Source organism: Podarcis tiliguerta (genome assembly GCF_965153285.1).
Source record: "Podarcis tiliguerta genome assembly, chromosome: 3".
In the NCBI taxonomy this organism is placed as follows: Eukaryota; Metazoa; Chordata; class Lepidosauria; order Squamata; family Lacertidae; genus Podarcis; species Podarcis tiliguerta.
The window spans coordinates 47,035,436-47,062,721 of record NC_139536.1 but is presented as its reverse complement, the minus strand read 5'-3'; the positions used below and the strand labels follow the sequence as shown (position 1 = coordinate 47,062,721).

Below are 27,286 nucleotides of genomic sequence, written 5' to 3'. Positions count from 1 at the left end.
GCTGAAGCTAAACTAGCATTTTGCTTACGGATTTGAACATCACTCTGCAATACACTTACCACCCTATCCTAAATAGAATCATAGAATCATAGAATCATAGAGTTGGAAGAGACCACAAGGGCCATCGAGTCCAACCCCCTGCCAAGCAGGAAACACCATCAGAGCACTCCTGACATATGGTTGTCAAGCCTCTGCTTAAAGACCTCCAAAGAAGGAGACTCCACCACACTCCTTGGCAGCAAATTCCACTGTCAAACAGCTCTTACTGTCAGGAAGTTCTTCCTAATGTTTAGGTGGAATCTTCTTTCCTGTAGTTTGGATCCATTGCTCCGTGTCCGCTTCTCTGGAGCAGCAGAAAACAACCTTTCTCCCTCCTCCATGTGACATCCCTTCATATATTTGAACATGGCTATCATATCACCCCTTAACCTCCTCTTCTCCAGGCTAAACATGCCCAGCTCCCTTAGACGTTCCTCATAAGGCATCGTTTCCAGGCCTTTGACCATTTTGGTTGCCCTCCTCTGGACACGTTCCAGTTTGTCAGTGTCCTTCTTGAACTGTGGTGCCCAGAACGGGACACAGTACTCCAGGTGAGGTCTGACCAGAGCAGAATACAGTGGCACTATTACTTCCCTTGATCTAGATGCTATACTCCTATTGATGCAGCCCAGAATTGCATTGGCTTTTTTAGCTGCCGCGTCACACTGTTGGCTCATGTCAAGTTTGTGGTCAACCAAGACTCCTAGATCCTTTTCACATGTACTGCTCTCAAGCCAGGTGTCACCCATCTTGTATTTGTGCCTCTCATTTTTTTTGCCCAAGTGCAATACTTTACATTTCTCCGTGTTAAAATTCATCTTGTTTGTTTTGGCCCAGTTCTCTAATCTGTCAAGGTCGTTTTGAAGTGTGATCCTGTCCTCTGGGGTGTTAGCCACCCCTCCCAGTTTGGTGTCATCTGCAAATTTGATCAGGATGCCCTTGAGTCCATCATCCAAGTCGTTGATAAAGATGTTGAATAAGACTGGGCCCAAGACAGAACCCTGTGGCACCCCACTAGTCACTCTTCTCCAGGATGAAGAGGAACCATTGATGAGCACTCTTTGGGTCCGGTCAGTCAGCCAGTTACAAATCCACTGAGTGGTAGCATAGTCAAGACCGCATTTTACCAGCTTCTTTACAAGAATATCATGGGGCACCTTGTCAAATGCCTTGCTGAAATCAAGGTAGGCTACATCCACTGCGTTCCCTTCATCTACCAGGCTTGTAATTCTGTCATAAAACGAGATCAGGTTAGTCTGACATGACTTATTTTTCAGAAATCCATGCTGACTATTGGTGATCACAGCATTCCTTTCTAGGTGCTCACAGACTGTTTGCTTAATGATCTGCTCCAGAATCTTCCCTGGTATTGATGTCAGACTGACTGGGCGGTAATTATTTGGGTCCTCTCTTTTCCCCTTTTTGAATTAAGTTGTCACCCCCTCATTCTGTATGGCCTTATTAAGGCTTCATGCCAGAGTAGGGAATGTAAACATGAGCAGAAGATGTTAGAGGCATGTTCTACACTCAGAAGCACCCTTCACCTGAATTGGAATATTAATACTTTTCTCCCGTACAAAGAAAAACATGGAAAGAATGGACAGAATTAGACTGTACCCCCACACCCATTTACTTGAATGTAAGCTCCCTGGAACTGAATGGGAGTTACTCCTGAGCAGACATGAATGTGATTGCATGGTTAATCTGTTAAATCTAAGTACCCTAATTATAGGGGTAAGTAGTCTGCATTAAGGATTGTTGGCTAAAGGGCAGATCTGCAACACATTTAAGCACATCCATGCACATTTAAAGCACGTGGCTTTTCCAAAAGATGCTGGGAACTGTAGTTTAAAGGTGCTGGAAATTGTATCTCTGTGAGGGGAACACAGTTTCCAGGGTTCTTTAGGAAAGTCATGTGCTGTAAGTGTGCACTGAATGCACCTGCCCTTTAAGTTGCAGGTTGTGACTATAACTGCAGACCCTCATCACCTAACTCCATTGCTCTACTAAAAGGAGTGTATTGTCCTATTTATTCCAGCACTAGGGATGGGTGCATTTTACTGGTTTCAAGCTGGAAATATTCCAGTGGAATTGGGTTATTTTTCTGGTGCATAAGTGGAAATAGAAATACTTTAGTTACCTTTTCTGAATCTGTTGGACCTCTAAATGTAGAGGTAGGGGTGTGTGTGTGTGTGACATTTGTAAATCACTCCTCAGCCCCAGGATTTCAGGGTGGGGAACACACATAACAAAACCATTAAACAGTTAATTCAACCAATGAAACCAGTTCATAAGTAGCATAAAAAATAGCCATACCCAAATGCTTGTGTGTGTTTTCAATTGCCTTTTTTTTTAAAGGGAAAACTAATCAGAGTGGCAGCTTTACCTCTATAGGTACAGAATTTCTCAAATGGGGACCAACACAGAGAAGTTCTTATCCCTTTTCAGCGCATAGCAAACTATGCTTATTGATGGGGACATGCAGATCACATGGGGAGCCAACCTAGGAAGAGGCATTCTGTCAGGTAGCTGGGCTTTAAGTCATTTCTGACTTTACATTGAAGTCAGCACCTTGAATTGTGTACAATCACAAATGAATGGCCAGTGCAGTTTGTGCAAAATTGATACTATGTGATTCCCTCTTGCTGCATTACTCAGAGCTTGTGCTCTTGCACTTTTATTTTATACTTAAGTGGTACATGATGGTGCCTAGAGGCATCTGGGCAGGCCATGAGTTGCACTTCACAGATAAGGGCCTCCCTGCTCTGGGAAATGACCTTGGGAGGTAGCAGCCTGCCCTGCCCTGAGGTGAACTGTGCAGAGGCCCCAAATACTGGCTTCCCTGTGTACACATAGTGCAGCTGTGGACATGTGGCATCATGACAAACCCAAGTCTTGGGAGGCCTATAAATCCCAGGAGGCAAACTGACATTGCAACAGATTCCAGTAAGTTGTTTGTTTTATCTATGGGCCGAACGTGCTTTTAGTATTTCTGGTTTTATCAATGTTGTGAGTTTTATGGGAGGTTTCATATTCTATCCTGTTTTATTATTGTCAACATTTTTTTTTATTAGTAATTGTGCAAATACTTTAAATAAAGCAAAACAAAACAAATCTCAAGACCATACTAGGGTGGCTTCCCCATGCACCTTTAGTAATATTAGAAATCTGAGGTCAGCAAAGCAAGTGTCAGCTACTGGGCTAGGTATGTCCAGAGAACCAAAATTCTCCTTTCCAGGAGCTGAAGCAATGCTGGCATGATCGAGATCACTGTATGTCTCAGCTATTTCGAAAACAAGTCTGACTTCAAAATACTTTGGTCTCCGACCTTCCAGAGCTGCAGATGAGCAGCGACTCTTCCCCTCTTTGCAGTCTTTCCCAGATGCTCTAAAGTGCGCTCTTAGGATGTATTAGTGCCACTCCAATTTTCTCCGACATGAAAGCGACTCGAAGACCTTCATCACAGCTGAGTGCAACAAGCGCGCTTGCAGATGCTATTTGCGATGAAGGGTATGTGACAGGATGCTTATTATGGCCAGCCGATTGTCATGTCCCAGGTTTGTGCAGAAAGGCGTGCAATTCCTCCCCCCTCCCCTTTCCCCAATTCTTTTCCGGCTCCGGTCAGCCGACCAGTCCTGCTGGGTCCTGCTGCTTGCCGACTTTCCTTTCAGACCATGTGCCACATCTGTTTGTTGTTGCGAGTGGAGAGGCGGCTTGATCCCGCTCGCCCTGCATTGAACTCACTCATTCCAGACTTCTGGGGGACGGAGTCTAGAGGCTGGTGGGGTTTCAGCACCAGCGCCGCTGGACAGCTCCGCAAGCCTGAGCTGCGCAGAGGGGCTCGGCGAGGCGCTTGGCGTTTGGTCCGGCTGGGCGGTTGCTCTGTGCGCAAGCAGCCGCTCTCTCGCCATCCTCCCAGGCAAGCCTGTGGTTTTAAGCGGCGGAGACCGTCCCCTTTCGGGGGCGGGGAAGGGGCGGGCTCCGGGCGTCCGGAGCGCGCATAAAACCCCACCTCCCGCTTCAGGACTGCAGCTACAATTGGCTCGATGAGGCACAGGGAGAGATGTTGAGCTGGCTGCTTCCACCCATGGCTCTGCACACACACAGGGGCGGGTTGTGCCGGGGAGAACGGGAGGCTGGGCTCCGAGGCGGCGGAGGCGGTGGAGGAGGAGAAAGCGGCTGTGCTGCTGCTCCCGCAGCCTGCCTGCCTCCTTCGGTGACCGAGCCGCTGCTGCTGCTGGGCTGCTGCCTGCGGCCGGACGACCCGGCCGAGCGGGGGCTGCTGCTGGCGCCGGCGGGCGAGATGATGGCGGAGGGCGGCGGCGGCGGCCAGAGGCTGAAGGCGCTCTCGCTGCTGGAGGCGGCCCGCTGCCGCTACGAGAGCCTGCAGATCTCCGACGACGTCTTCGGCGAGTCGGGCCAGGACAGCAGCGGCGGCAACCCTTTCTACAGCACCACGGCCGAGTCGCGCTCCGCCTCCGACGAGGACGCCGACGAGGAGCGCGAAGCCCCGGACGGAGGACGCAGCCAGCGGGGAAGGACGGCGGCGAGACGCGGAGCCAAGCCAGCGGCCGAGCAGCAGCAGCAGCAGCAAGTGCCCGGCGGCTCGGAGGCGGCTTGCCCGACTTCCCTGGAGCAGCAGCAGGAGGAAGAGAAGGTGGAAGAGGAGGAGGTGGAGGACGAGAAGAGAGGCTGGAGCCAGAACCTGAGAAACACCGCGACCCCTTCCTTCAAGGATAGCAGCGGTAAATCTGCTCGGGTGTGTGTGTGTGTGTGTGTGTGACGGTGGGGGAGCTTCGGTGACTCGAAATGCGTGGGTCTCTAAGTGTGCGCGTGGGGGTGTAGCAACCCTTCGCCCCTCGTACCGAGGATTCTGTAAAGTGCAGTGGGGAGAAGGGAGTTACTGGGTGGTGCGGGGAAGGCGCAGCCCCTGGTGCCTAAGACTTCCTGGTTAGGGAAAGACCCGCGAACTTAGGGAAGAGCACATCTGGACGGGCTCCCGGGTAGGTGCATGGCTTCCTCCTCGCTCTGTTGGCCGGTTCTTGCGAGGAGCGCCCCGCTTAATTCCCCAAGACGGCGGCACCATCGAAAGTGTGGCTCGATCTGTAATGGGATGGTCCCCTGTTGCATCCGTGCTGCTGCTGTGCCTAGCCAGGAAAGTGTCAAGAGATGTGTGCGTTTTATAAATGGATAACGGCGATGGTCTTCTATCGAGTGACTCTTCCACATTGTGGGGTGGCGGGGAAAGAACCCCCTTTTGAAGCGGGGTGACCCTGCCTGAGCAGAGCCATCTTCTGTGCGAGCTCGAAGGAGAGGAGGAAGGAAGCTGATCTCGCCAGTGCCAGACTGCAGTCACCGCTGCTGCCTGGATCTGCCCAGAGGAGAGGAGATGCGGAAAAGGCGCATCGTTCTCCGGGAAGCAGAGGAAGCTGCCTTAGAGCAGGTCAGAGCTAGTTGATCCAGCTAGTTCAGTGCTGTCCACACAGACTGGCAGCGGCTGCTGGGGGTTTCAAACAGTGGCTTTCTCAGCTCTACCTGGGGCATTCTGCATGCAAGGAGGATGCTCCACCACTCAGCTGAGGTCCCTCCCCATTATTGTTCTCTTTAATAAAATATAAATAATAAATATAAATTATAAATAAAATATAAAGGGGGAATGGGAAACCGGTTTTTATGAGGTTGTATTTTGACATTGTTGTAACCTGCCCTGGGACCTTGTATCGAGAGGAAATAATAATGACTACTAATAAAAATAATGGAACTAAGCCAGGCTCCATCCCATTCCATCTGTTTAGAGGGCAAAGCCTCAAAAAGTCTCAGATCCATCACATTTTCCAGTTTCAGAACTGGCCGTGTGGTCTGATCTGTAGAGTTTGAGGGAGCTGTGGAGCATTTAAAAACAGAGCACCTTGGAAGTGTGTTCCTGAAAAAGGGACCACCCTGTGCAGTAAAATGGTCATCCTTTCAAATAACAGAGCATTTTGGACAATTTTTGCTTGAGAGAATCCCTCTCTATCTAACCTGACTAGTGACAAGGAAGCCTTGGGGGTTCAGCTGCTGAGCCAAGCCGTCTCACTGCATCTTGTAAAGAGTGGGTCAGCAGACATAAATGAGCTGCAAGATCCCCAGAGCTAGTGCGACAGCCCAGCCCTGAATGTCTGGCTGCATCCTGGCCTCATTAAAAGACTAGCTTGTAGGGCAGACTCCTCTTCATCATGCCTGTTAGTCATTAGGGGAACAAGCTTTTCTTAGGCTGGGGCCTGGGAAATCAGCTGTGCAGGAGGAGAAAGGAGTGAGGTGGATTTCAGGAATGGATGCACAGAGGTTCCTAAGTTTTCTTTGGATATCACTTTAACTAAGTGCAGATCTACATGCCAGTCAGAAATTTTGAAAGCTTAGTCATTGGCAGGCAGCAGTGGCGTAGCGTGGGGGGTGCAGGGGGGCCGGCCGCACTGGGCGCAACATCTGGGGGTTAGGGTTAGGGGGTGCAAATCCATGGGTTAGGGGGCGCAAATCCACGGGTTAGGGGGTGCAAATTACTTGCCTTGCCCCGGGTGCTCACAACCCACGCTACGCCACTGGCAGGCAGGGCTTGGCTACTTTTGGAAAATGACAACTGCCTCTTGTTTATGATTGATTATTTATGAGAATGGTTTATATCCCACCTTTTAGGATACAAATCCTTTCGAGTTGGCTTACAAGTAGCATATAAATTACATTTTTAAAAGCAATAATCAATATCAACATATTAACATATCAACATATTTTGGGATTTTTCCGTTGGTGGCAGGTGGAGGTAAGTCTAGCTGGAGGTGGTCTTTTGAGATGGTCTTTGCCTTGTCCCTTTCTCTCCTGGGATCCCAGGAGGGGCAGGGATTGGATTAGCAGGATCATAAGCCCTTCTTGATTCCAGGAGAGTTCACAAATGAATGTTCACCACTTGGTGACTGCAACAGCAAGCGATGACTTGACTGTAAAAAATGGTAATACATTGTGCATGTGAGAATCTGCTTTTGTGTTGCTCAAATACAGTATTTTTTGCCCATAGAGACGGTTCTACCGAGAGCCAGTGGGTGACAAGTTCTAAGTGACAAAGGTGCAAGTGTGAATCGGCCTTAAGGATGCAGGGCTCTCTGGCATTCTGCAGTGAGTGGGAGGGGTGCGTTTCTCATGAAGCACATACTGTATCTACTTGCTTTCATCTAGTCTGCAGAATCAGAGAATCAATGTCCAGACCTGTGACACCCCTGAAGTTGATGGTCTTTAGCACCCATCATCTCTGGCCATTGGCCGTGTTGGCTGGGGCTCATGAAAGATGGAATCCAACAACATCTGAAGGGCCACAGGTTCTTCATCCTTGGTCTAGGTAGACATTTATGAGTTGTGGATTGATGACTATGTCAGATGGGACTCCTAATGAGTCTGACTAGGAAATTCAAAGTTGATGAATAAACTTTTTTTTTTAAGTGTGCTGGCAAATGTGTGGCTCTTAAAAATGTGAAATACCTGGTTTTATAGTATGTAGTGCTGGAAAATGTTGGATGTAGCCTGGTTAAAATTATATTGTAGCATTTTACCATTTTCTTAATGAGGAACCCCACCGCTATAGTGCACACTGAATTGTAAGAACTGGACAATGTGAGCAGAAGTTGGCAACAGCTGTGTAGCAAGTAGGAGTGGGTGTTGCTCCAGTTGGAATTGCTTTGGAATGATTTATCTGCGTATGTGTGGTGGGGGAGTTTGTCTGTTTTCGGAGACTTCTTGTCTAGCTTGTAATTTCTTCAATTGGTTCTCAAAATTGTATGTTGGTTTCTCAGTTTGTTTAAGCCCTGGATTAACCCCCACCACATGTGAACATCCCCTCCAATGTAACACTGAATATGCCTTGTTTATTTGATTTAATCTAACTGGTGTAAAATACCTTTTATAACTTTTTTCTTCTTTACCCCCCCCTTTTTATAATTTTTTTTCACATTTTGTATATTCTTTGCAGTTCTTGTTTTCCCTTAACCACTTCTTTGTACATTGCTCCAGTTGTATACATTTAAACCAAGTTATTTTACTTCTTGTTAGAGCTTCTCTTATTTGTTTATTGCTTCTTATTTTCTCCACCTGTAAGTATTTTCTCCTCTTTCGCTTTTTCAGTTTCCATTTTTTAAATTTACTTGCCCTGGATACTATAGATAGAAATGTGTAAAACAACAACAACAAAGCAAATAAAAGAAACAAGAAAGACCACCCAAAGGATGATTATTTTATTTTTAGAGGCTTCAAGGATTTGCATAATACCTGAGCTACTGGCACAAGGCGTAGCTCTGGAAAGGCTGTGGTCCCTGAGCTTATTTGACTATAGGGATGGAGAGGGAATTTTGATTCAGTTTGCATTTGCAGTGAACCTGTCTAATTCATTCTTTCCATAACTACACAAACAAAAAAACATAGCTATCCTTCAAAATTTGCACTTTGCTGAATTTGGAGGGCAACTTTCCAGCCAAGTTATGTGTACAAAATAGAGTGGTACCTCAGGTTAAGAACTTAATTCGTTCCGGAGGTCCGTTCTTAACCTGAAACTGTTCTTAACCTGAGGTACCACTTTAGCTAATGGGATCTCCTGCTGCCACTGCGCCGCCACCACGTGATTTCTGTTTTCACCCTGAAGCAAAGTTCTTAACCTGAGGTACTATTTCTGGGTTCGTGGAGTCTGTAATCTGAAGCGTCTGTAACCTGAGGTACCACTGTATGAATATACTAAGTTAGCACATGCATAAAAATACATGCATTAGTGAAAATAACAAAATGCATTATATTGGGGTGAAAAAACGAGAAACCAAAATTGACAAACTATTTGATCAAGCTCAGGGAATATTCTTGAGCCACATGAATGAAAGGGAGACAAGACTAGCTTGATATACTTTGTACACTTCTTGTATTTAGCCCATGTGTTTGGTAAGACCTCTGCCCTAGTTGTGCTCCCAGGTCTACAGTGACTTGAGCTGTTGCAGGGGAGAGGGGAGATTTACAAAGCCAGTATAAATGGAGCCTAAAGTCCCAGGCTTTAACTCACTCTGGTTGGGGAGCTTCCCTATGATACATCACGCAGGTTCAGAGATTGAACAGCTCATTTTCTCCCAAGACAATGGGCCAATAACTCAGGGATCCCAGAGCTCTAAAATCCATCCCTTAGTGGCTCCACTGATGCTGTGATTTAGTGTCCTAGTCTTGAATAAAAAAAAAAGATGAACGTTTTCAATTTTTGTACATTTAGCTGTAAGACAGTCTGGCCCCTAGTCGTACATTTAACTCTTTTCACGTCCTGAGCTGGAGAATAATTTTGCAGGGAAGAGACACTGAATTTGCAATACATCTGAGCTCTAGAAGTCAGACAAATATATACTCTGGACCACGTGACTACAAACTTCAGCAATCTAACTAGTTGCCAAGATCTATTTTCTCTCGATATTTTGTATAGCCATCTTAGATTGCTCATCTCAAAACACTCACTTAAGAATAAATCCATTTAAGAACATGAGACTGCTTCATAGAGTAGGGTTGGGAAAACCACAGTCTACCTTGTGTGATACTTTCGTTCCATAATCCATTAGCTTGTGAGTTAAAAATAAAGAGTGGACTTCAACGTAGCACCAAGGAGATTGTTCCATCAGATCTCATCTCCCCCCGCCCCTGCAACTACTGATATGGGGGTTCTTGCAATCCTAGAGCGGATTTGGAGGAGGTGGAGGGAGGCACAGTAAGGTGAGACACTCCTGCCTAGTCTATTTTTTTTAAAAAAATAATTTTATTGATTTTAACATATAAATTATAAAATGTACCACAAAACTTATCACTTATACAATCTTTTTAGACTTCCATCAGCACCTCTGATGATCCACCATTTTAACCACTTCTTATGCATTTCTTAACTTTATATTGCCTTTACATTTCTTAACAAATCATCTTTCCCCTTCTCCATTTTTGCAATACTTCCAATAATACTCCTCACAAAACTTCTTGCAAACCTACAAACGTCATCTGATCTTCACAAATACTTTTCAAATAGTCCGTAAATTTACTCCAGTCTTCCGTGAATTTATGGTCCCGGGACTCCTGCCCAGTCTAAGGCACATGTTGCCTCTGCCAGATCAGTTTTTCTGTTGGAGTGAATATTATTATCCTTCCTGTTAATAACAGTTGGTTGCTGGCATATGGAGGTGCTGGGCACCGAAATGGCTGGATCCAGAAGGTCCCTGATGATGCTGATGGGAGGAAAATTTCCAAATATGCAGTAAAGCCTGGCTTTTGGAATAAGTCCCTTGTCCCCACCACTCCATTGTAGAGGGACTGACAAGGGAGAGCAACAAATGGGTTTGAGCTTATCCTTTCCATGCAGAAGGTCCCAGATTCAATCCCTAGCATCTCTAGTTAAAAGGACCAGGTAGCAAGCGACAGGAAAAACCAGAGCTGGAGACCCTGGAGAGCCTCTGCTGATCAGAATAGACAGTCCTGGGTCAGATGGATGGAGAAATAGGCTGACCTGCTTGCTACAACACAGTGCCCTAAATTGAAAATGCTCTGCAGGCGACTCTAGGACAGACAAGATGAAGTGCTACTTTGTACCACGTGTGTTTTAATTGATGGAATTCTCTGCCATATGATGTGGTGATGGACCTAGGGCCGGGTTTTAATATGGGATTAGGCAAATTTAATGGATGATAAGGCTATTGGCGGCTTCTAGTTCTGACAGCTAACTGGAACCTCCAGGCCTGGGGACAGTTTTTGGCTGAATATCAGCAGGAGAGGGACTATTGCCTCCTAGCAGGCTTGTGGGCTTTGTGGAGGTGTCTGGCTGGCCACTGTGGGAAGAAGGATGCTGGAGCAAAAGAACCTTTTCAACCTGAGAGCTGCTTTCCCTCATGGGGAACCTTCTGGGCTGCAATATTCTAGTGGTAGCAAACTGCTGGTTTGAATCTAGAACCTAAACAAAATGTAGACCTTTGTTCTGCAAAGGATGAATATCTCTTTTTAAAAATGGCATGGAAGCATGGATAAGAAGACATGTTCTTGCTATTTCTGCCTTTAAGCAGTTGTAGGTTTGAAGTCTTATTTTCTGGAAATGCAAAGCTAAGGGTGAAGATTCCCAAGGAAAAGCCAACAGGAGCTGGGAAGCATCCTGTTCGTGACAATTTATCTAATATGGGGGATGATGCAAATGTTTCAGAAACTTAAAAGTAAGAGAGAGGGAAGCTGTTGGCAACATGTACAGAGAACCAATTTTGTCCCGGGGGGAAATTGCAGGTGAAAAGGACATTTGAGAGGAACACCAGGGACTGCATCCAACATTCATCAAACTCAAAGTCTGAATGTAACTAACTTGGGTCCATTGACTGTGAGTCTTAGTTAGATCAGACCCTATGTATTGCTGCTTATATTTTAAAACTAGAAGGTTCAAAAGCAAATGGGGGACAAGGTGTGTGAAAAGAAAAGGGCTTTTTGGATGTGGGGACACTTCCCCCTCACCCATCAGACAGGGCAGGGAGTGCAAGAAATATGGGAAGGAGCTCTGAGTTGGGGAGCAAATGCTTTGTGTGTCAAAAGTCGCAGGTTCAATCCCCTACTTCTACAGATAGGTCAGTGAAAAGGACGCGTATTTAAAACACCGGAGAGCCACAGCTATTCAGCGTAGTAGATAATTCTGAGGTAGGATGGTTTGGCATGGTATAAGACTTCCTATATTACTGTGCCAGAAAATGTAAAAGGAAAGGTAAAATGGATGCTTTAGTTGAGTTTCCTGCATTGCAGGGGGTTGGGCCAGATGGGGTCCCTTCCAACTCTACGGTTGTATGAAAGAGCATTCTTGCAGAATCGCTGTGAATACAAATATCTGCCCCACCCCCACTGCAAATAATATTTATTAATATTTACTAATACATTGTTTCATCACTTGTCCCAAAAGTGGCTGCTAACGTTAGAAAAGGTGGGCGGGGGGAGCATTTCATGATAACAAAACAATAATAAAAACAAGCAGAGTTAAAAATAAGAAGGATCCTGAAAGTACAGCAGCAGCAGCAGGGGAGAAAAACTCCAAGCAAAGCAACAGCTTGGCAAAAGAAAAAACATCTTTTCAGTTTGCTGAAATTGCAGAAAAGGGGAGGGTGGGGGTCAAACAGGGTTCTGGAGGAAGTGAGCGCCACAGTCTAGAGCCAGTCTGTGTTGTGTGTCAGTCAACCACAGCATTTAGGAAGCTGCCTGATCTCAAACACATCGGACCATTGGTCCAGCTAGTTCAGGACTGTTGACTCTCTAGGGTCTCAGTGTCCTTCCCCAGTGGCCGGGATTGAAGCTGGGACCCTCTGTCGGCAAAGCAGCTTCTCTGCCACTGAGCTATGACCTCCGAAGGCAATGGGACTTGGAAGAAGCACAGTGCTGGGGCCATGTTAGCTCCCTGATCAGACCTCTGTGGGTTATCTCAAGAAGTACAACGGAGGTGGGATGGGAGCCAAATGTTGCAATGCTAACAGCAGGTGAAGTTGTCTGTTTTTTTACATAGGCCCGGGAAATGTACATTGAGATCTCAGCAAAAAGAAAAAAAAATTCCTTAGGAGAGTTAGTCACAGAGCCAGTCTCTTGATGCAAATGGCATTAGTCATTCCTCTTCCAGAGAAGTGCCTTTAAAAAAAGGATAATTTTTCTTTCAGAGAAGAAAATCTCGTGGATCTTACAGCTGGGCTCAGTGAATCTGTCAATCTTTTTCCAGTGTTGGAGGCATTGCAATGAAGCAGAGAGATAATATAAATAATATAAATTCTAGACCATCTCTATTATATAAAGCTTTTCAAAAGTGCGACAGAACATGTCTCTCCCCCCCCCCTTCTGCTTATTTAACACTTGTGATTTTTCAACATTATAAATCTTCTTAGCTTTTTCTTTAAAAAAATGTTCTAGTTATGCATGATATCTGTCTTGCAGAATAGAGATTGCAAAATTTTAAATACTACCAGTTTTTCTTAAGGGATGGCATGTATTATTGCAATTGAGATATGAAGGAATTTTAGCATAAAATCAGTACACAGACCCTCCCCCCTCCCCAGGTTTATTTTTTGGTCAGACAGTTCTTTCCTTTGCATCTATAACATTCTTCAAGAGGAAGTTAGTTAAGAAATATTTATCAAGAATATTATGATTTTTCTAAAAGGGCGTTAGTATCTTTGAGTATCAACAAACCTGCAGAGAGGAATAAGTAGTAGATATTTCACACTGGGCTTTCAAAAAGCTTAGTCTCTCACCAAAGGCTCTTGGGTGAAATTGGCAGTCATCGGATAAGAGGACATGCTCTCTTGGGGATCTGTAATTGGTTAAAGAACAGAAACCAGATGCTGGGAATAAATGACAGCTTTCACACTTAAAGTATGTAAGCAGTGGGGATCCTCAAGTATCAGGATCTGTTCTGTTTAACTTATTCAGAAATGCTTTGGCGTTACAGGTAAGCAATAAGACTGTGCATGGACTTCCAACCCAATCTGATTTGTAAGTGCTGCTGAGGCCCTGTCTGTTTCAGGCTGATCTGGACCTAGTTTGACCTAATCTGCACCTGAGTTTTACACAACTCTAAAAATCCCATTGACTTGCATTGCAACATGTAAATGGCTATAACATTCTTGGTTTCTGACACAGCGGCATGAACTTTGTGGTTATGGTAGCCACTATAGAGGGGGTTAGGCCTGCCAACATTTCAGGTGTGTTGTTCCAGGGCTTTATATGTTAGCTACCTGTAATGGTTCTAGGGGTTGCTCGTGCGTAAGCCGGTGCTTATCTCCCCGGCTGGGTGCAAACACCTGGCTGGGTTGCCTACGTGAACCTTTTCTGTCCGGACAGCCACTCACCCGTGGCTGACTCAATTGCTGGCAGAATCCGTCAGTGGGCGTTTCTTAAACTTCTTCCAGCAAAGAAGCTCTTTGACGCCTAGTCTCCTCCTCCTCTTTCTGCACGAAAGCCTTCTGTGCAGGGAGGGCGTGGGCAACGGAGGACCCCTACTCTCCCCGCTGGTCCCAGGCAAGGAGTCATGGGACCGCCTCACCCTTCCCCCATCTGCCCCCCTTCTCCACTGGTGCTACGCTGATTCTCTTCCCCAGAAGATGGGCTGCCTCTCCCAATCCCGGGGCGCTCTCTGGAATCCCTCTGGCTTTTGCTCTCTTCCTCCGGCACTGATGGCAGTTCCCTGACACTACCTTTAAAGTTTGCTTTTTTAAAAAAGCAGGCTGTGAATGCTCAGTTCTCAGGCTGCTGTATTTGCCCTGTTCCTTATAGCAGGATTTTGAAAACATTTGACTTTTTAAAATTAAGCTTGAGATATCAGACATGGGCAACAAGAAGACACTGGTGGAAAGCAGCATGAGGATATCTGTGCAGTGCCAGGGGATATAATACAGATACAGGAGTCTTTTCAGGGTTGTCTTTTTCAGTGGGAAAAAGTAGTATATACATTGGAGTCACAGAACAGATCCTATCATATATCGGGATAGATTTGCAGCAGCAAGAGGAAGTGAGGGGAGAATAAAAAGATCTAATTTTAATAATGTTCATTGTGGTTAACACTTGAAGATGGTGGTGATACTGAATTCAGAAGGCTGTGTCTAAATAATATGCCCACAAAGTTTGGCTGTTAACAAGAGCATGTTGTCTTTTCTGCCATAGAGCAAGCTTGTTTTCCCCTGCCTTTGTAATGGTTCTAAAAGACATAATTATCATAAATTGAATGCTGATGGAGTCGTCTGTCTTGCATCTCCCCCCACGCTTTAGGTGGGCTGTCTGCTCTTTCTTCTTAGTACACAGCCCCACTTGCAAGTTTGCTCTTTACAAGTTCAAACATCTCTTTTTCTTTGATGCCACCAATCAGGTTTCCCCTGCCTGGCAAGCCCTCTGCTCCTCAGTTGGCTGCCTCGCAGGTGTTCATGATGGTTGCATTATATGATTATAATAACCCATGCAGTGAGGGTTCTACACAGGTTTGTAAGGGGTAGAACGGTCAGTACTTCAGTTTTCTGGAATAGCTTTGGAGAAGCACCATCACAGATCTGCTCGACACCGAGGAATGAGCTATGTTCCTGTCACCCAGGCTCTTGCTGATAACTGCAAAGTGATGCTCTCTCCCTTCATATTTCTGTGCTTCCTGCCCCCGTGCCCTCAGCTCAGTCACTGAAGCACTCAAAAACAAACTGGAACCAAAATGGAAGCCCAACTTCCATTCAATGTAGCAAAAGCCACATGCAGTACTGACAGTACAATCCTATATATCGAAGTCAGCCTCATTTGAAGCCCCTGGGAGTTGGACTTACTCTCAGGTAAGTGTGTGTAGCTGGGAGGGAGAGAAAGACAGTGTGCATTCTGATTTATCCAGGATTAAACTGGGACCCATTGATGTATAAGTGGATATAAAGATAATACAGTAGGAGGAAGGAAAGGGCTGCAACCCTATTAATGCTGGAGAGGATCATGGCCTTATTCTCCCTTCATTATTTGTATATGCACTTAAACAGGCATGAATCATTTGAGTGATGCTCTTATAGATACTTCCCAAGTTTAATCCAGGATGAGTCTGAATGAGCACACTCTGCTTTTCCCTTGCGGATAATCCATTCAATCATTTCAGCATCTAGAATGGCTCTGTGGGACTAAATGCAGAACAATGGAGAAATCCAGTCCTTAAAACCTTAGCAGGGGGTTGCTACTGATGTAAACCTGGGAATTCTGGGTATGGGAGGAATTAATGGATTTGTAATTAAGAATAGGAGAAGAGGTTGATGCAGTTCAAGGTGAATCTACATGATTTGCACATAATAATAATAATAATAATAATAATGCATTGAAACAGCCATCCTTCAGAATTTGCACTTTTCAGAATTTTGCAGTGCAGTTCTTTATTCAATGTCTGAAAATGCACATACAAGTGTTTATATAAATGCATGCGTTATTGAAAAGAGAATACAAGAATGCATTATTGATTTGCAAAAATCCATATATTAGGAGAAATTGCATATAAAAACGTGTGTTTTAGGAGAAATTTGCACTAGCACGCTGAATTTTCATGAGGACTTTTTTTTGCAAACTGATGTGGAAATGTGAAGGACCAAAACAGGAACAATGAGAAACTAAGAGAAACCAAGGTTGACAGATTAGCCTATCCTTGGTTGTGACCAATTGATCAGGAGTTCTAACAAAGGCTGAGGTTACATGACCACTTCCCTTTGCTTTTAATTAGGGCTGCAAGCATTTGTTACAAATGGAACAAAGTGTATCCTAAGTATGTCTGTGCAGAAGTCCAATGGAGTTCAGTGGGGCTTTTCCCCAGGTACGTGGGTGTAGGATTCCAGTCTTAGTTGATTAACCCACTATGGCTGCATTCCTCTTCCCACTTACCTAGGAGTTATCCCTATTGAATCCAATGGGCCTTACTTCTGAGTAGATTAATAAATAAAGTTTAAGAGTATGCTTGTTTCCTTTTGAGGCTATTTTGGTAATAGTGTATGACTTGTAATAGGGAATGAAAAATAAAATGGCATTTCCGTGGTAGCCTTTGTTAAGGTAACTGTAAGTATCTCATGCATCCTTGCTAAAAATGAAATAAAAACCACCATTTATAACCAGTGCTGCTGTCAAAACCACCATCAAATCATGGGTTACCTCTGTGTCCACTTCTAGCACTGGTCTGAAATGACAGACCAAATTTCTTAAAGACCTCTGAAGACCCCAAAGTGCATCTGCCTTCACTGGAAGGTGTTTTTGACCTACATTTCTAGGAAACGTCACCTGTAAACTGCTAGATTACTGGAAACCTTTTTGTACAATCCACGGGGACATCCTATGTGCTAAGTCTCCTTTGAAAAGGATGGGAACCATCCCAGAGAATGATACAACCCCCCTTTACCAAGAGAATGTCACTGTGCCCCCATCTGCCAAAAAATCCCTCTCAGCTGGAGAGATTTTAATCAGGCCCACATGCCCTGCTATAGCACAATCTAGACATTTATGCCAGGAAACCAAGGAGATAACTTGATTAATGCAGAGAGCTGGACCTGCCTTTTGGGAGCTGGCCATGTTTGCAAGATCTGCAGTGCACTGCTGAGCAGAGTGTGGAGCATCAACAGTTTTAGCTTTAAAAATGCTGTTATTTTCCTAAATGATGGCCAAAGAGAAGAAAAACATAGCAAACGTAAGGACAGGTTATTTCCCCCTCGTGCCATAGAACCACTTTGTTTTATTTTAACTCCAGCGCTCATTTGGGCCATGTTTTCTTTGCAGTTAAAATATTCTGAGTGGCAGTAGAAATGCACTGAGCAAGCACAGAGGACGTGCGCCTGGTGTCCTTGATTATGCAGGGAACTTTTGGCTTTCATTCATCAAATGTTTCCCTGGGGAAATGTTAAGAAGTTTAGAATGGATGGCTTGCAAAGAAGAGCTGGTTCAGAACTTTAGCGCAATGCTGTTGTACCACTACCTTATATGGGGTGAGCCAGTTGACCCTTGACCTGCCTTCCCATCCTGTATAATATCGGATCAGCCTGTAGTTCAATGTAAGATGCTATGTCCTGTATTGATTCAATACAGGATACAGTTTGTCCTGTATTTCCACTCCTCACTCTCACTCTGCCAAGTTGGGGTTCCTCTCCAGATGTGTTTGTGAGAAAGGGTTTGCAAAAGGTCATGTATTTAAGCTCTGGGTAGCAAAGCACAAACAGATTTACAAGTGTGTGCGTGTAAAATTCCAGAGGGGCCATTTAGGCGGCAATAGATGATAATGGATTGTTTTGAATTCCCCCAACCCCTGCCCCACCCTGCCCTGTATTTTGCCAGAGCAAAGGTGGCAATCCTATTTTCCACTCATATGCATGTGTATATATCCTAAAGAGACATGGTGGCTGCAATCTGAGCAGTTGAGACCGCTACATACATTACAGAAAAGTACACTGGAATTAAGTGGATGCAATAATTAATCAGTTAGATGAATTGATTTAAAAATCTTGGGTCAATTTTAAAAGATCAGTTTCTTAGAAACCAGGGTGTTGGTTTTTTAAAAAAATAAATCTGAAAATGGGAAGGGGCTGATTAGAATAGGCATTCCCCATTCTCTCACACAGAGAATGCCTCTTCAATGAGAATGCATGCTAATATGTGCACCCATCATCTTTAAAATTTCCTTCAGGGTGAATGTGTTGAGGCATCTGCAATATTTTATAGATTTACCAGGCCATTCTAAGCACAGGCTTAAGTTAAACCAGCATAAAGAAGGCCAGATCCAGAGCTGTTTTAGGAGGTTAAGGGAGGGGGGGAATGTTGGCTGGGCCAGCCTGGGACCAGTGGGGTGGAAATCAACCAGCAAAACACAAAGAACCGGCTCAGCTGGTATCAGTATGGGAACTGTGCCCAGCTGTTGACATGCGAGGACGAGTTCCCAGGTGCCCTGATCAGATGTGTAGGAACGACAAGGCTACACAGAGATGGCTCATGGGAAGCAGCACGCAATTGATAGCATGGGAAAGCAAACAACCAGGGGATGGAACGCACACAGCACACGCAAAGTGCACACCCACAGGCAACAACAGCAAGACTGGGTAGCGAAAGGCAATTGGAGCGCTGCAGTGCCCCAGCAACCCATATCACACACACATAAAACTTGCAAAAACACCAGGCGTGCACACAGGATGGTAGTGGCACCCCCACACCCCAACAGAAGGGAGATGCTAAAGGATGACAAAGCAAAGACCTGATGAAGAGAGCACAGCAGAGGTTATATTTTCTGAGAATCCTCCGGAAAAATAATCTCTCAAAGGACCTGTTGATGGCATTTTACCATTGTACTGTTGAGAGTGTATTAACTTATGGTCTGTGTGTGTGGTTTGGGAGCTGCACGGTCAGGGGAAAAACAATGCTGTCCAAGGTTGTAAAGACTGTGGAGAGAATAATTGGGTGCACTCTTCCCACCTCGGATCAAATCTATGCTTCCAGGTGCCATAAGAAAGCTGCAGAGTTAGTGCAGTGTAGTGCGCACCCTGGAAATTATCTCTTTCAGCTTCTGCCTTCTGGAAGAAGGTACAGGGTTATAAAGACTAGGGCTAGCCGCCTGAGAAACAGTTTCTATCCAAATGTGATTTTGGTTTTAAACGCAGTGTAAGGTAGTCTCTATGTGAGTATGTTGTATTCAGTTATGGGGTATCAGGTTTTTTAGGGGCTAACCTGGCTGGGATAGTTGGGATAGCAGGCTTGTTGGTTTTTGAATGACTGATGTAGATTTTTTCAATTTCGTTGTTCTGCATGGGCCAATGACAATAAAGATTATCGTATTGCATTGTATCGTATCATGAAAGTTCCGTATGAGATACACATGACTGAAGGCACTAGCACAGATAATGAACGAACAGAAAACATGCATGTGACCTTCTTCAAAAACCCCAGAGCAAGCCCTCGGGTGGCTGCAGCAGGCACGAGCCTGGTGGTGGGCAGCTGGCATCATGCTTGCCATGGTGGCAGCAGCACAAGCAGAACACCCAGTGGTACCCCCCCTGTGCCTCAGTCACCACGGCCTCTGTGCTCACCCCAAAATATTGAGAGATATGGCTATCACCATCGCTAAGACGTATCCTCTGTGCTGTCATTTCAGAATGACTTCGTCGAAGTCCCTCATCATTTTGTGAATTCAGAACATGCACCTCAGATCTGATCGCTTCCTCATGGCTACCCGGCTGCTTTCCAAATAATAATGTGCAGTTTATTTAACAGTTTGGTTTCTCTTTGCAAACTCTGCATTATTCACTTAGCACAAATTCAGTGACAAAAGGCAGAGCCTGGAGACTAAGCTGGCATGGAAGCCTGATTTTCCGGTTTGAGAATGAGAGTCAATGTTACTTTGGAAAGGAAAGGAAAGGTCAACAAACACTGCAGTTTAATCTCTCTCACATATATGCTATATGCAGAACAGTAGTAGAAAGAGTGTTGATAGATTTTGACGAGATGACTATCCCTTAATTAATGCTGGGGTCCTTTAAAAGACAGTCAGTAGATCTGGAAAAAGAAGTTATGTGAACCTAAGGCAGGCACAGTTCACAGAGCCCATGCTTCTGCAAGAAATGGCCATTTCTCCTTACCCTTCTACTCTTTGGAGGATCCTGGCCCCCTCCAGACTGGTGTCCTTTTATGGATGTATCCTGCAACATATTGCTGATTCAGTAATAGTGAATTTATACTGGCCCATCTATCTAATCAGTTGCTATGCAATGTTTCCCCAATGTTGCGGCACTATCGCTGTCTGGAGGGGCTCACTCTGGCAACAGAGCACAACAGAAGTAGACAACCCAGCCCAGGAACTTTTAAGAGTTACAGGATTTCAGCAGGGAGAGATGGGACATGCATTGACTGGAAACAAAGCAGTATGTGTGCCCCGAAATGATTGCAGGCACGAAGAGTACTCAAAATAGGGGTTGCACATAACCACCCTGATACCATCATGAGCAAAAATCAGCATAGATGCAAAATAAGAAAGATGTCTAGTGGGGTCCTTTGTCACGAAAGACAGCAATATCATGAGCCATTAACTGAAATCATGTTCCTTTCAGTCCCATCTTCTGCATCTTCACTCAAAAGTTACTCAAGTTCAACGGGTTGTTGTTTAGTCGTTCAGTCGTGTCCGACTCTTCGTGACCCCATGGACCAGAGCACGCCAGGCACTCCTGTCTTCCACTGCCACCCGCAGTTTGGTCAGATTCATGTTTGTAGCTTCGAGAACACTGTCTAACCATCTCGTCCTCTGTCGTCCCCTTCTCCTTGTGCCCTCCATCTTTCCCAACATCAGGGTCTTTTCCAGTGAGTCTTCTCTTCTCATGAGGTGGCCAAAGTATTGGAGCCTCAGCTTCACGATCTGTCCTTCCAGTGAGCACTCAGGGCTGATTTCCTTAAGAATGGATGTGTTTGATCTTCTTGCAGTCCACGGGACTCTCAAGAGTCTCCTCCAGCACCATAATTCAAAAGCGTCAATTCTTCAGCGATCAGCCTTCTTGATGGTCCAGCTCTCACTTCCATACATCACTACTGGGAAAACCATAGCTTTTACTATACGGACCTTTGTTGGCAAGTCCAACGGGACTTAACCCAAAATAGGTGCACCACCTATGAAGATGTAGGGAACTCCGGCAACCTGCTGTCCTTCAGATGTTTAGAAGTACAACTTCCATCATTGTTTTATTCCTTACTATTTCATAAAATTTAGACACCACTAGTTTGTAAACCCCTTCTCAAAGGTTTCCTTTAATGTGCAGGATATTCTCCTGCCACTAAGAGCAGATATTTTGTGGGGCAGATGGGGCTGCAGCGGAAAAAGGATGTTAACAATCTATGGCCTATTAAAATGGGGTGTGGTTGCTTTTAATGTATCCACCCCCACACCGGTTTTCATGAATTTATGGTTTTGTTTGCTTGTTTTTCTATAAAGTCACTTTCAATTGCCTGTGGTAAGAAAAAGTGTCCAATAAATTTAATAATAATAAAAAGGGACATAAAATTTAACATGATATTCCCCTCTTCTACCCAGTTAGTGGAGTTCCATTCTCAGCAGGTATAGTTTGTAGAGATTCAGCTTCTTCCACTATTGTTTTCGTCAGATGGTTCCTTTCATCTTCTCACAAATCACAAAAAAGGACTGACTTGCAGCACTGAGGTCTTAAGAGTAAATCTCATTGATTTCTGTGGGACCCCTGGCCTTTGTTCTATGGCATATGACCAAACATTTCCACTGTGGTTCTTTTAAAAAGAAGGAGCCCTGTGCTAGGTAGTTACTGCGACTCGTCTTGGCTCTCCGGTAAAAGAAGATACCGTATGTGAGTCACAACAGTCACTTGGGGTTCTGTCTGAGTGCCACATAAATAAAAAATGGTGTTTTCAAAAGGAGAATTGCCACTCATTTTCTCTGGGCACTGACTCAGCAACAATCTGAAATACTGGAGGCCACTTCCTGGTTGAGCGCCATCGATCATGGCGGCCCCCTGCTGAGCACCGGAGGGGGAAGCTCCGAAAAAAACAGGGTTCTACCGCTACGGCGACGCGGGGGACCCTTGGAAACGTGGACGGAGGAGGTCTACGTCCGTGGGACTCGGCGGGCACCAACAGCGCTCTCCCAAAACGTCTCCGGGGCTCAGTAAGAGCTCCGGAGCGTGGCGGGGGTTGAAGCGGTGCTGAGAGTCAATCGCTTCTTTTTCGGAGTGACGTCGCGCAGCTGTGATCGGAGCAGCGCTCAACTTTTCCCTGTGCAATCGGGACTAAAAAGAAGGATCCGTGAGTAGGAAAAATAGAAATATTTTAAAGGATCTGATGAAATTAAGCAAGAATTGAGAAGTAATTGGACTTAAATCGGACTTAAATTAACAACGTAATATGACACCGAAGCGGAAAGGTTTAAACAGGGAGCCAGCCTTCCGCCTGTAAACATTGGAAAGCAAAGACGTGAGGACTAAAAACCCTATAAAATAAAGTTTGAAAGGGTTGAAATCTGAAGTCTTTGGAGAGAAATCCCCCCCCCCTCGGGAAGCAGGGAAAGAGGGGGGGAGTTTAAAAAACTTTTTTTTTATTGCCTGCATTGAAAGAAGTTTACTATAAAGCTCACTGCCTGGACTCCTGGTCCTGATCTGTCAAATTTGAAAGTTAAGCCATATGGACTGTGGAAGTGCTCAAAAGGACTTTTTATAAGGACTGGAGTAATGGATATGGAGTTGTGAGTTGTGGATATTGAGAGGGAACATTACTGATACAAGTTTGCTGTGAAAGGAGAGTGGGAGACATATTATCCCTTCAGCTGCAACATCTGCTAGGTCCCCCTGGTGGTTACTGGAATTGTTACAGAGCTACAAAATAACTGAGAAAAACTTCCACTGTTTATTTTGGAGTAGATAACAAGTTTCAGCTGCAGAATAACCTTGAAACAGTCGGCTTATGGCAGAGGAAAGAGGGAAAGTACAGCAATTCCAAGACAAAACAACAAGATCTGGCAAATCTTTTCACACGGGAAGGAGGGGATCCTTCCCAGAACCTACAGGAAGTGCCTCTGTTACACCTAAAGTTAAAGTAATGTCGGGAGCAGAAGACCTTATTACGGCAGGATTTGCAAGGATACAGGGATCCTTAGACAAACTGACAGAAGAACTGGCGGACACTAAAAGACAAGTTACGGAATTAAAAAGCCAGGTTACTGAAACAAATAAAGGAGTAACAGAGGCCTTCCAAAAAATAGAACAAAATTCTGCAAATATAAAGCAAAATACAGCTTCAATTAAGGAATTACTGGAAGTATCGGCCGAGACAAGAAAAATTGCTGAGGAGGCAAAGGAAGTTGCAGTTGCCACTGAGGAGAAATTACCACCGATGAACAGACAACTAGAGGAATATAGAGCAAAATTTTCTATGCTGGACCTGAAAGAGAGACAAACGAATTTGAGAATTAGAAATATACCAGAAATTGAGGAAGGAAGCCTGCGGGACCTTCTTACACAAGAATTTGAGAAATTTTGGAACTTGGAATCCGAGAAAGAGGAATTCAAGATCTTGAGTGCCTTTCGATTGGGAAGAACAAGCAAAAGGATCAAAATTAGAGACTGTTTGATTACGTTTCGAACCAAAGAAGAAAGAGACAAGGTTCTTGGACTACATTTTCAAAAACCCTTGGTAATTAATCAATCTAAAGCTGAGATCTTTAAAGATATTCCAAAATTTCTTTTGGACCTGAGGTCAAACTACAAGGATCTGGTTACCCAACTAAGAAAAAACAACATCATCTTCAGGTGGGAATTCCCGGAAGGAATTTCTTTCAGTATCAAGGGAAGAAAGATAAAGATAAAATCAGTGGAGGATAAGAATATATTCCTAGAAACCTACGAGGAGGACCTACAGAAGGGAACTTTAAAAGTAACAGACCCATCGGAATCATCAGAGGAAGGGAGTGAAGGCGTGACAGGAGCAAAACCAAAGAGGACTCGGAAGAAAAAGACACCACCGGATTCGACAGATAAGGATAAGACATTGGGAGCAACTGGAGGAACATAATAGAATAAATTCACCATGTCTCTGCAAATTTTAAGTTGGAACTGCAATGGTCTTAACTCGATTCGACGGAGGAAATCGATCTTTCATATTTTAAAAAAGGAACAATTGGACTTAATTTGCTTACAAGAAACACATGTGACAAGGCTCCATAGGAAAATTTTAATTAATAAAAGATTGGGCCAAGAATTTATCTCATCTGATAAAGTAAAAAAAAGAGGGGTTGTAATATATGCTAAAGAGAGCCTCTCACCAAAGTTTATGTTCAAAGATGAACAAGGGAGATATTTGGCAATTGAAATCCAATACCATGGACAAAAATATCTGATAGTAGGTGTGTACGCACCTAATGATGGAAAATCCGAGTTTTTCAAGAAGTTGCATGAGACATTGATGGATTATTTGGAATACAATGTGATGTTGATGGGTGACATGAATGGAGTAGTTTCGACAAATATGGACAAGGCACAACGACAGGTAGTCACCAAAGATGGGAGACTACCAAAAACCTTTTTTGAATTGACTGATAACCTGGATTTGGTGGACATTTGGAGAACCAAAAACCCTCTAGGAAAAGAGGGTACTTTCTTCTCTGAAGCCAAAATGACCTGGACAAGAATCGACCAGATATGGATCACGAGAGGACTGGCACCGAAGACAAAAAAAGCGGTAATCTGCCCAAAGACTTGTTCCGACCATAATGCTGTTAAGATGGTAATGAACTTAATACCAACTGGTTCCTTTAGATGGAGGATGAATGACGCTCTGTTTAGAGACGAGGAAATAACTAAGAAGGCCCAGAAAACCTTGAAGGACTATTTTGAGATAAATTTAAACACTACGGTGGAGAAAAGAACGGTATGGGACGCAAGTAAAGCTGTTATGAGGGGGTTTCTGATTCAACAGAACACGGTCAAGAAGAGACTACAAAAGGAAAAAAGAGAAAAGATCCTTGAGAAAATCAATGAGGGAGAAAAGAGACTAAGAGTAAAACCAAAATCACAGGAAATTTTAAGAGAAATTAAGTTATATCAAGTTGAATATATGCAAATGATTAATCAAGAAATTGAATGGAAAATAAGGCAAATGAGACAACGGACATTTGAGTCAGCAAACAAATGTGGAAAGTTATTGGCATGGCAAATAAAGAAGAGACAAAAACAGAACACGATAACAAATTTGGAAGTGGAAGGAAGAAATATACAGAACCCAGTGGAAATAAGGACTGCCTTTCAAAAATACTTCAAACAGCTTTACTTTCAGCAACCCCAGAATGAAGCAGATATAGAGGAATTTTTGAAAGAGAATGGGCTATCGAAAATATCTCAAGAAAGCAGATTGAATCTGAGTGATAGGATAACAGATCAAGAAATTCAGAGTGCCATTCAGAATATGCAACTAGGCAAGTCCCCAGGACCGGACGGACTGACTGCTAAATACTACAAAGTATTGAAGGACTGGTTAATTCAGCCGTTGAAAGATGTCTGTAATGAAATACTTCAGGGGGAAAAAGCACCAGAAACGTGGAAGGAAGCTTTTGTCACGCTTATACCGAAGATAGAGACTGAAAAACATCAACTTAAAAACTACCGCCCAATATCGCTATTGAATGTGGATTACAAAATCTTTGCAGACATTTTGGCTAGAAGATTTAAGAAAGTATTAATAAAGGAGATTCATAAAGATCAAGCAGGTTTTCTCCCAGGAAGACATCTATCTGACAATGTGAGGAATATAATTGATATATTGGAATTTTTGGAGGAAAAAATAAATACAAAAGCAGTTTTGATATTTGTGGATGCGGAGAAGGCCTTCGACAATATTTCTTGGAGCTTTTTGAAGAAGAATCTCCAAGGTATGGGAGTAGGCCAAGAATTTGAGAATGGTATAAGTGCAATCTATTCTGAACAAAAAGCTAAATTAATTGTAAATAATGTAATAACTGAGGAGTTCAGAATAGAGAAAGGTACAAGACAAGGGTGCCCAATTTCCCCTTTACTTTTTATATCAGTCCTGGAGGTGCTGCTGAATATGATTAGAAAGGACCAACTGATCAGAGGGATACAGGTCGGATCTAAACAATATAAATTAAGAGCATTTGCAGACGATTTAGTTTTGACACTGCAGGAGCCAGAATCCAGTGTAAAAAGAGTCTTAGAATTGATTCAAGAGTTTGGTCGATTGGCAGGGTTTAAATTAAACAAAGTTAAAACCAAGGTTTTGACAAAGAACTTAACAGAAATTGAGAAAGAAAGGTTTCAGAATGAGACAGGATTGACAGTAGTGAAAAAAGTGAAATATTTGGGAATTATCATGTCTGCTAAAAATGGGAACTTATATAAAGATAACTATGATAAATGTTGGTCGGAGATAAAGAAAGATCTAGAAATATGGTCTAATTTGAAACTCTCGTTAATGGGTCGTATTGCCGCGATAAAGATGAATGTACTGCCAAGAATGTTGTTTCTATTTCAGACGTTGCAAATTATAGACAAAACTGACTGTTTCAGGAAGTGGCAAAAGGATATATCTAGATTTGTCTGGCAGGGCAAAAAGCCAAGGATAAAATTTAAAATATTAACTGATGTTAAGGAAAGAGGGGGCTTTGCCCTGCCAGATTTGAAACTTTATTATGAAGCAGCAGCTTTTTGCTGGCTAAAAGAATGGCTACTTCTTGAAAACACTGACATGTTGGACTTAGAAGGATTTAATAATGCTTTTGGTTGGCATGCATACTTATGGTATGACAAGGTTAAAGTGCATAAAATGTTTAAAATTCACATTGTCAGAAATGCATTGTTTAAAGTTTGGATGAGGTATAAAGACTTGCTTGAAAATAAGACTCCAAGGTGGTTGTCCCCAATGGAAGCAAAAGCACTAAAAAAACTCAATATGGAGGCCAATTGGCCAAAATATTGGGAGATTTTAGAGCAAGATGGTGATCGAGTGAAATTACAGAGTTACGATAAATTAAAAAGTAAAGTTCAAGATTGGCTTCATTATCACCAAATAATGGAGGCTTTCAAAATGGATAGAAAAATTGGCTTCCAGGTGGAAAAATCAAAATTGGAAACAGAATTGTTAGAACCCAAAACTAAGATTCTGTCAAGAATGTATAACTTGCTGTTGAAATGGAATACACAAGATGAGGAAGTGAAATCAGTGATGGTTAAGTGGG

At 43.8% G+C, this 27,286-nt stretch overlaps 1 protein-coding gene across 1 annotated transcript in view; it reads left to right on the top strand.

Moving 5' to 3' along the window:
- Window positions 1–4,072: 4,072 nt before the first annotated feature.
- The window catches only part of PGBD5 (piggyBac transposable element derived 5), a 75,199-nt gene continuing 51,985 nt past the window's right edge, over window positions 4,073–27,286 (top strand). The window contains exon 1 of the mRNA XM_083433634.1: window positions 4,073–4,784. Within this exon, the coding sequence (XP_083289760.1) occupies window positions 4,103–4,784 (682 nt within the window). The 5' untranslated portion in view covers window positions 4,073–4,102. The remainder of the gene's footprint in view (window positions 4,785–27,286) is intronic.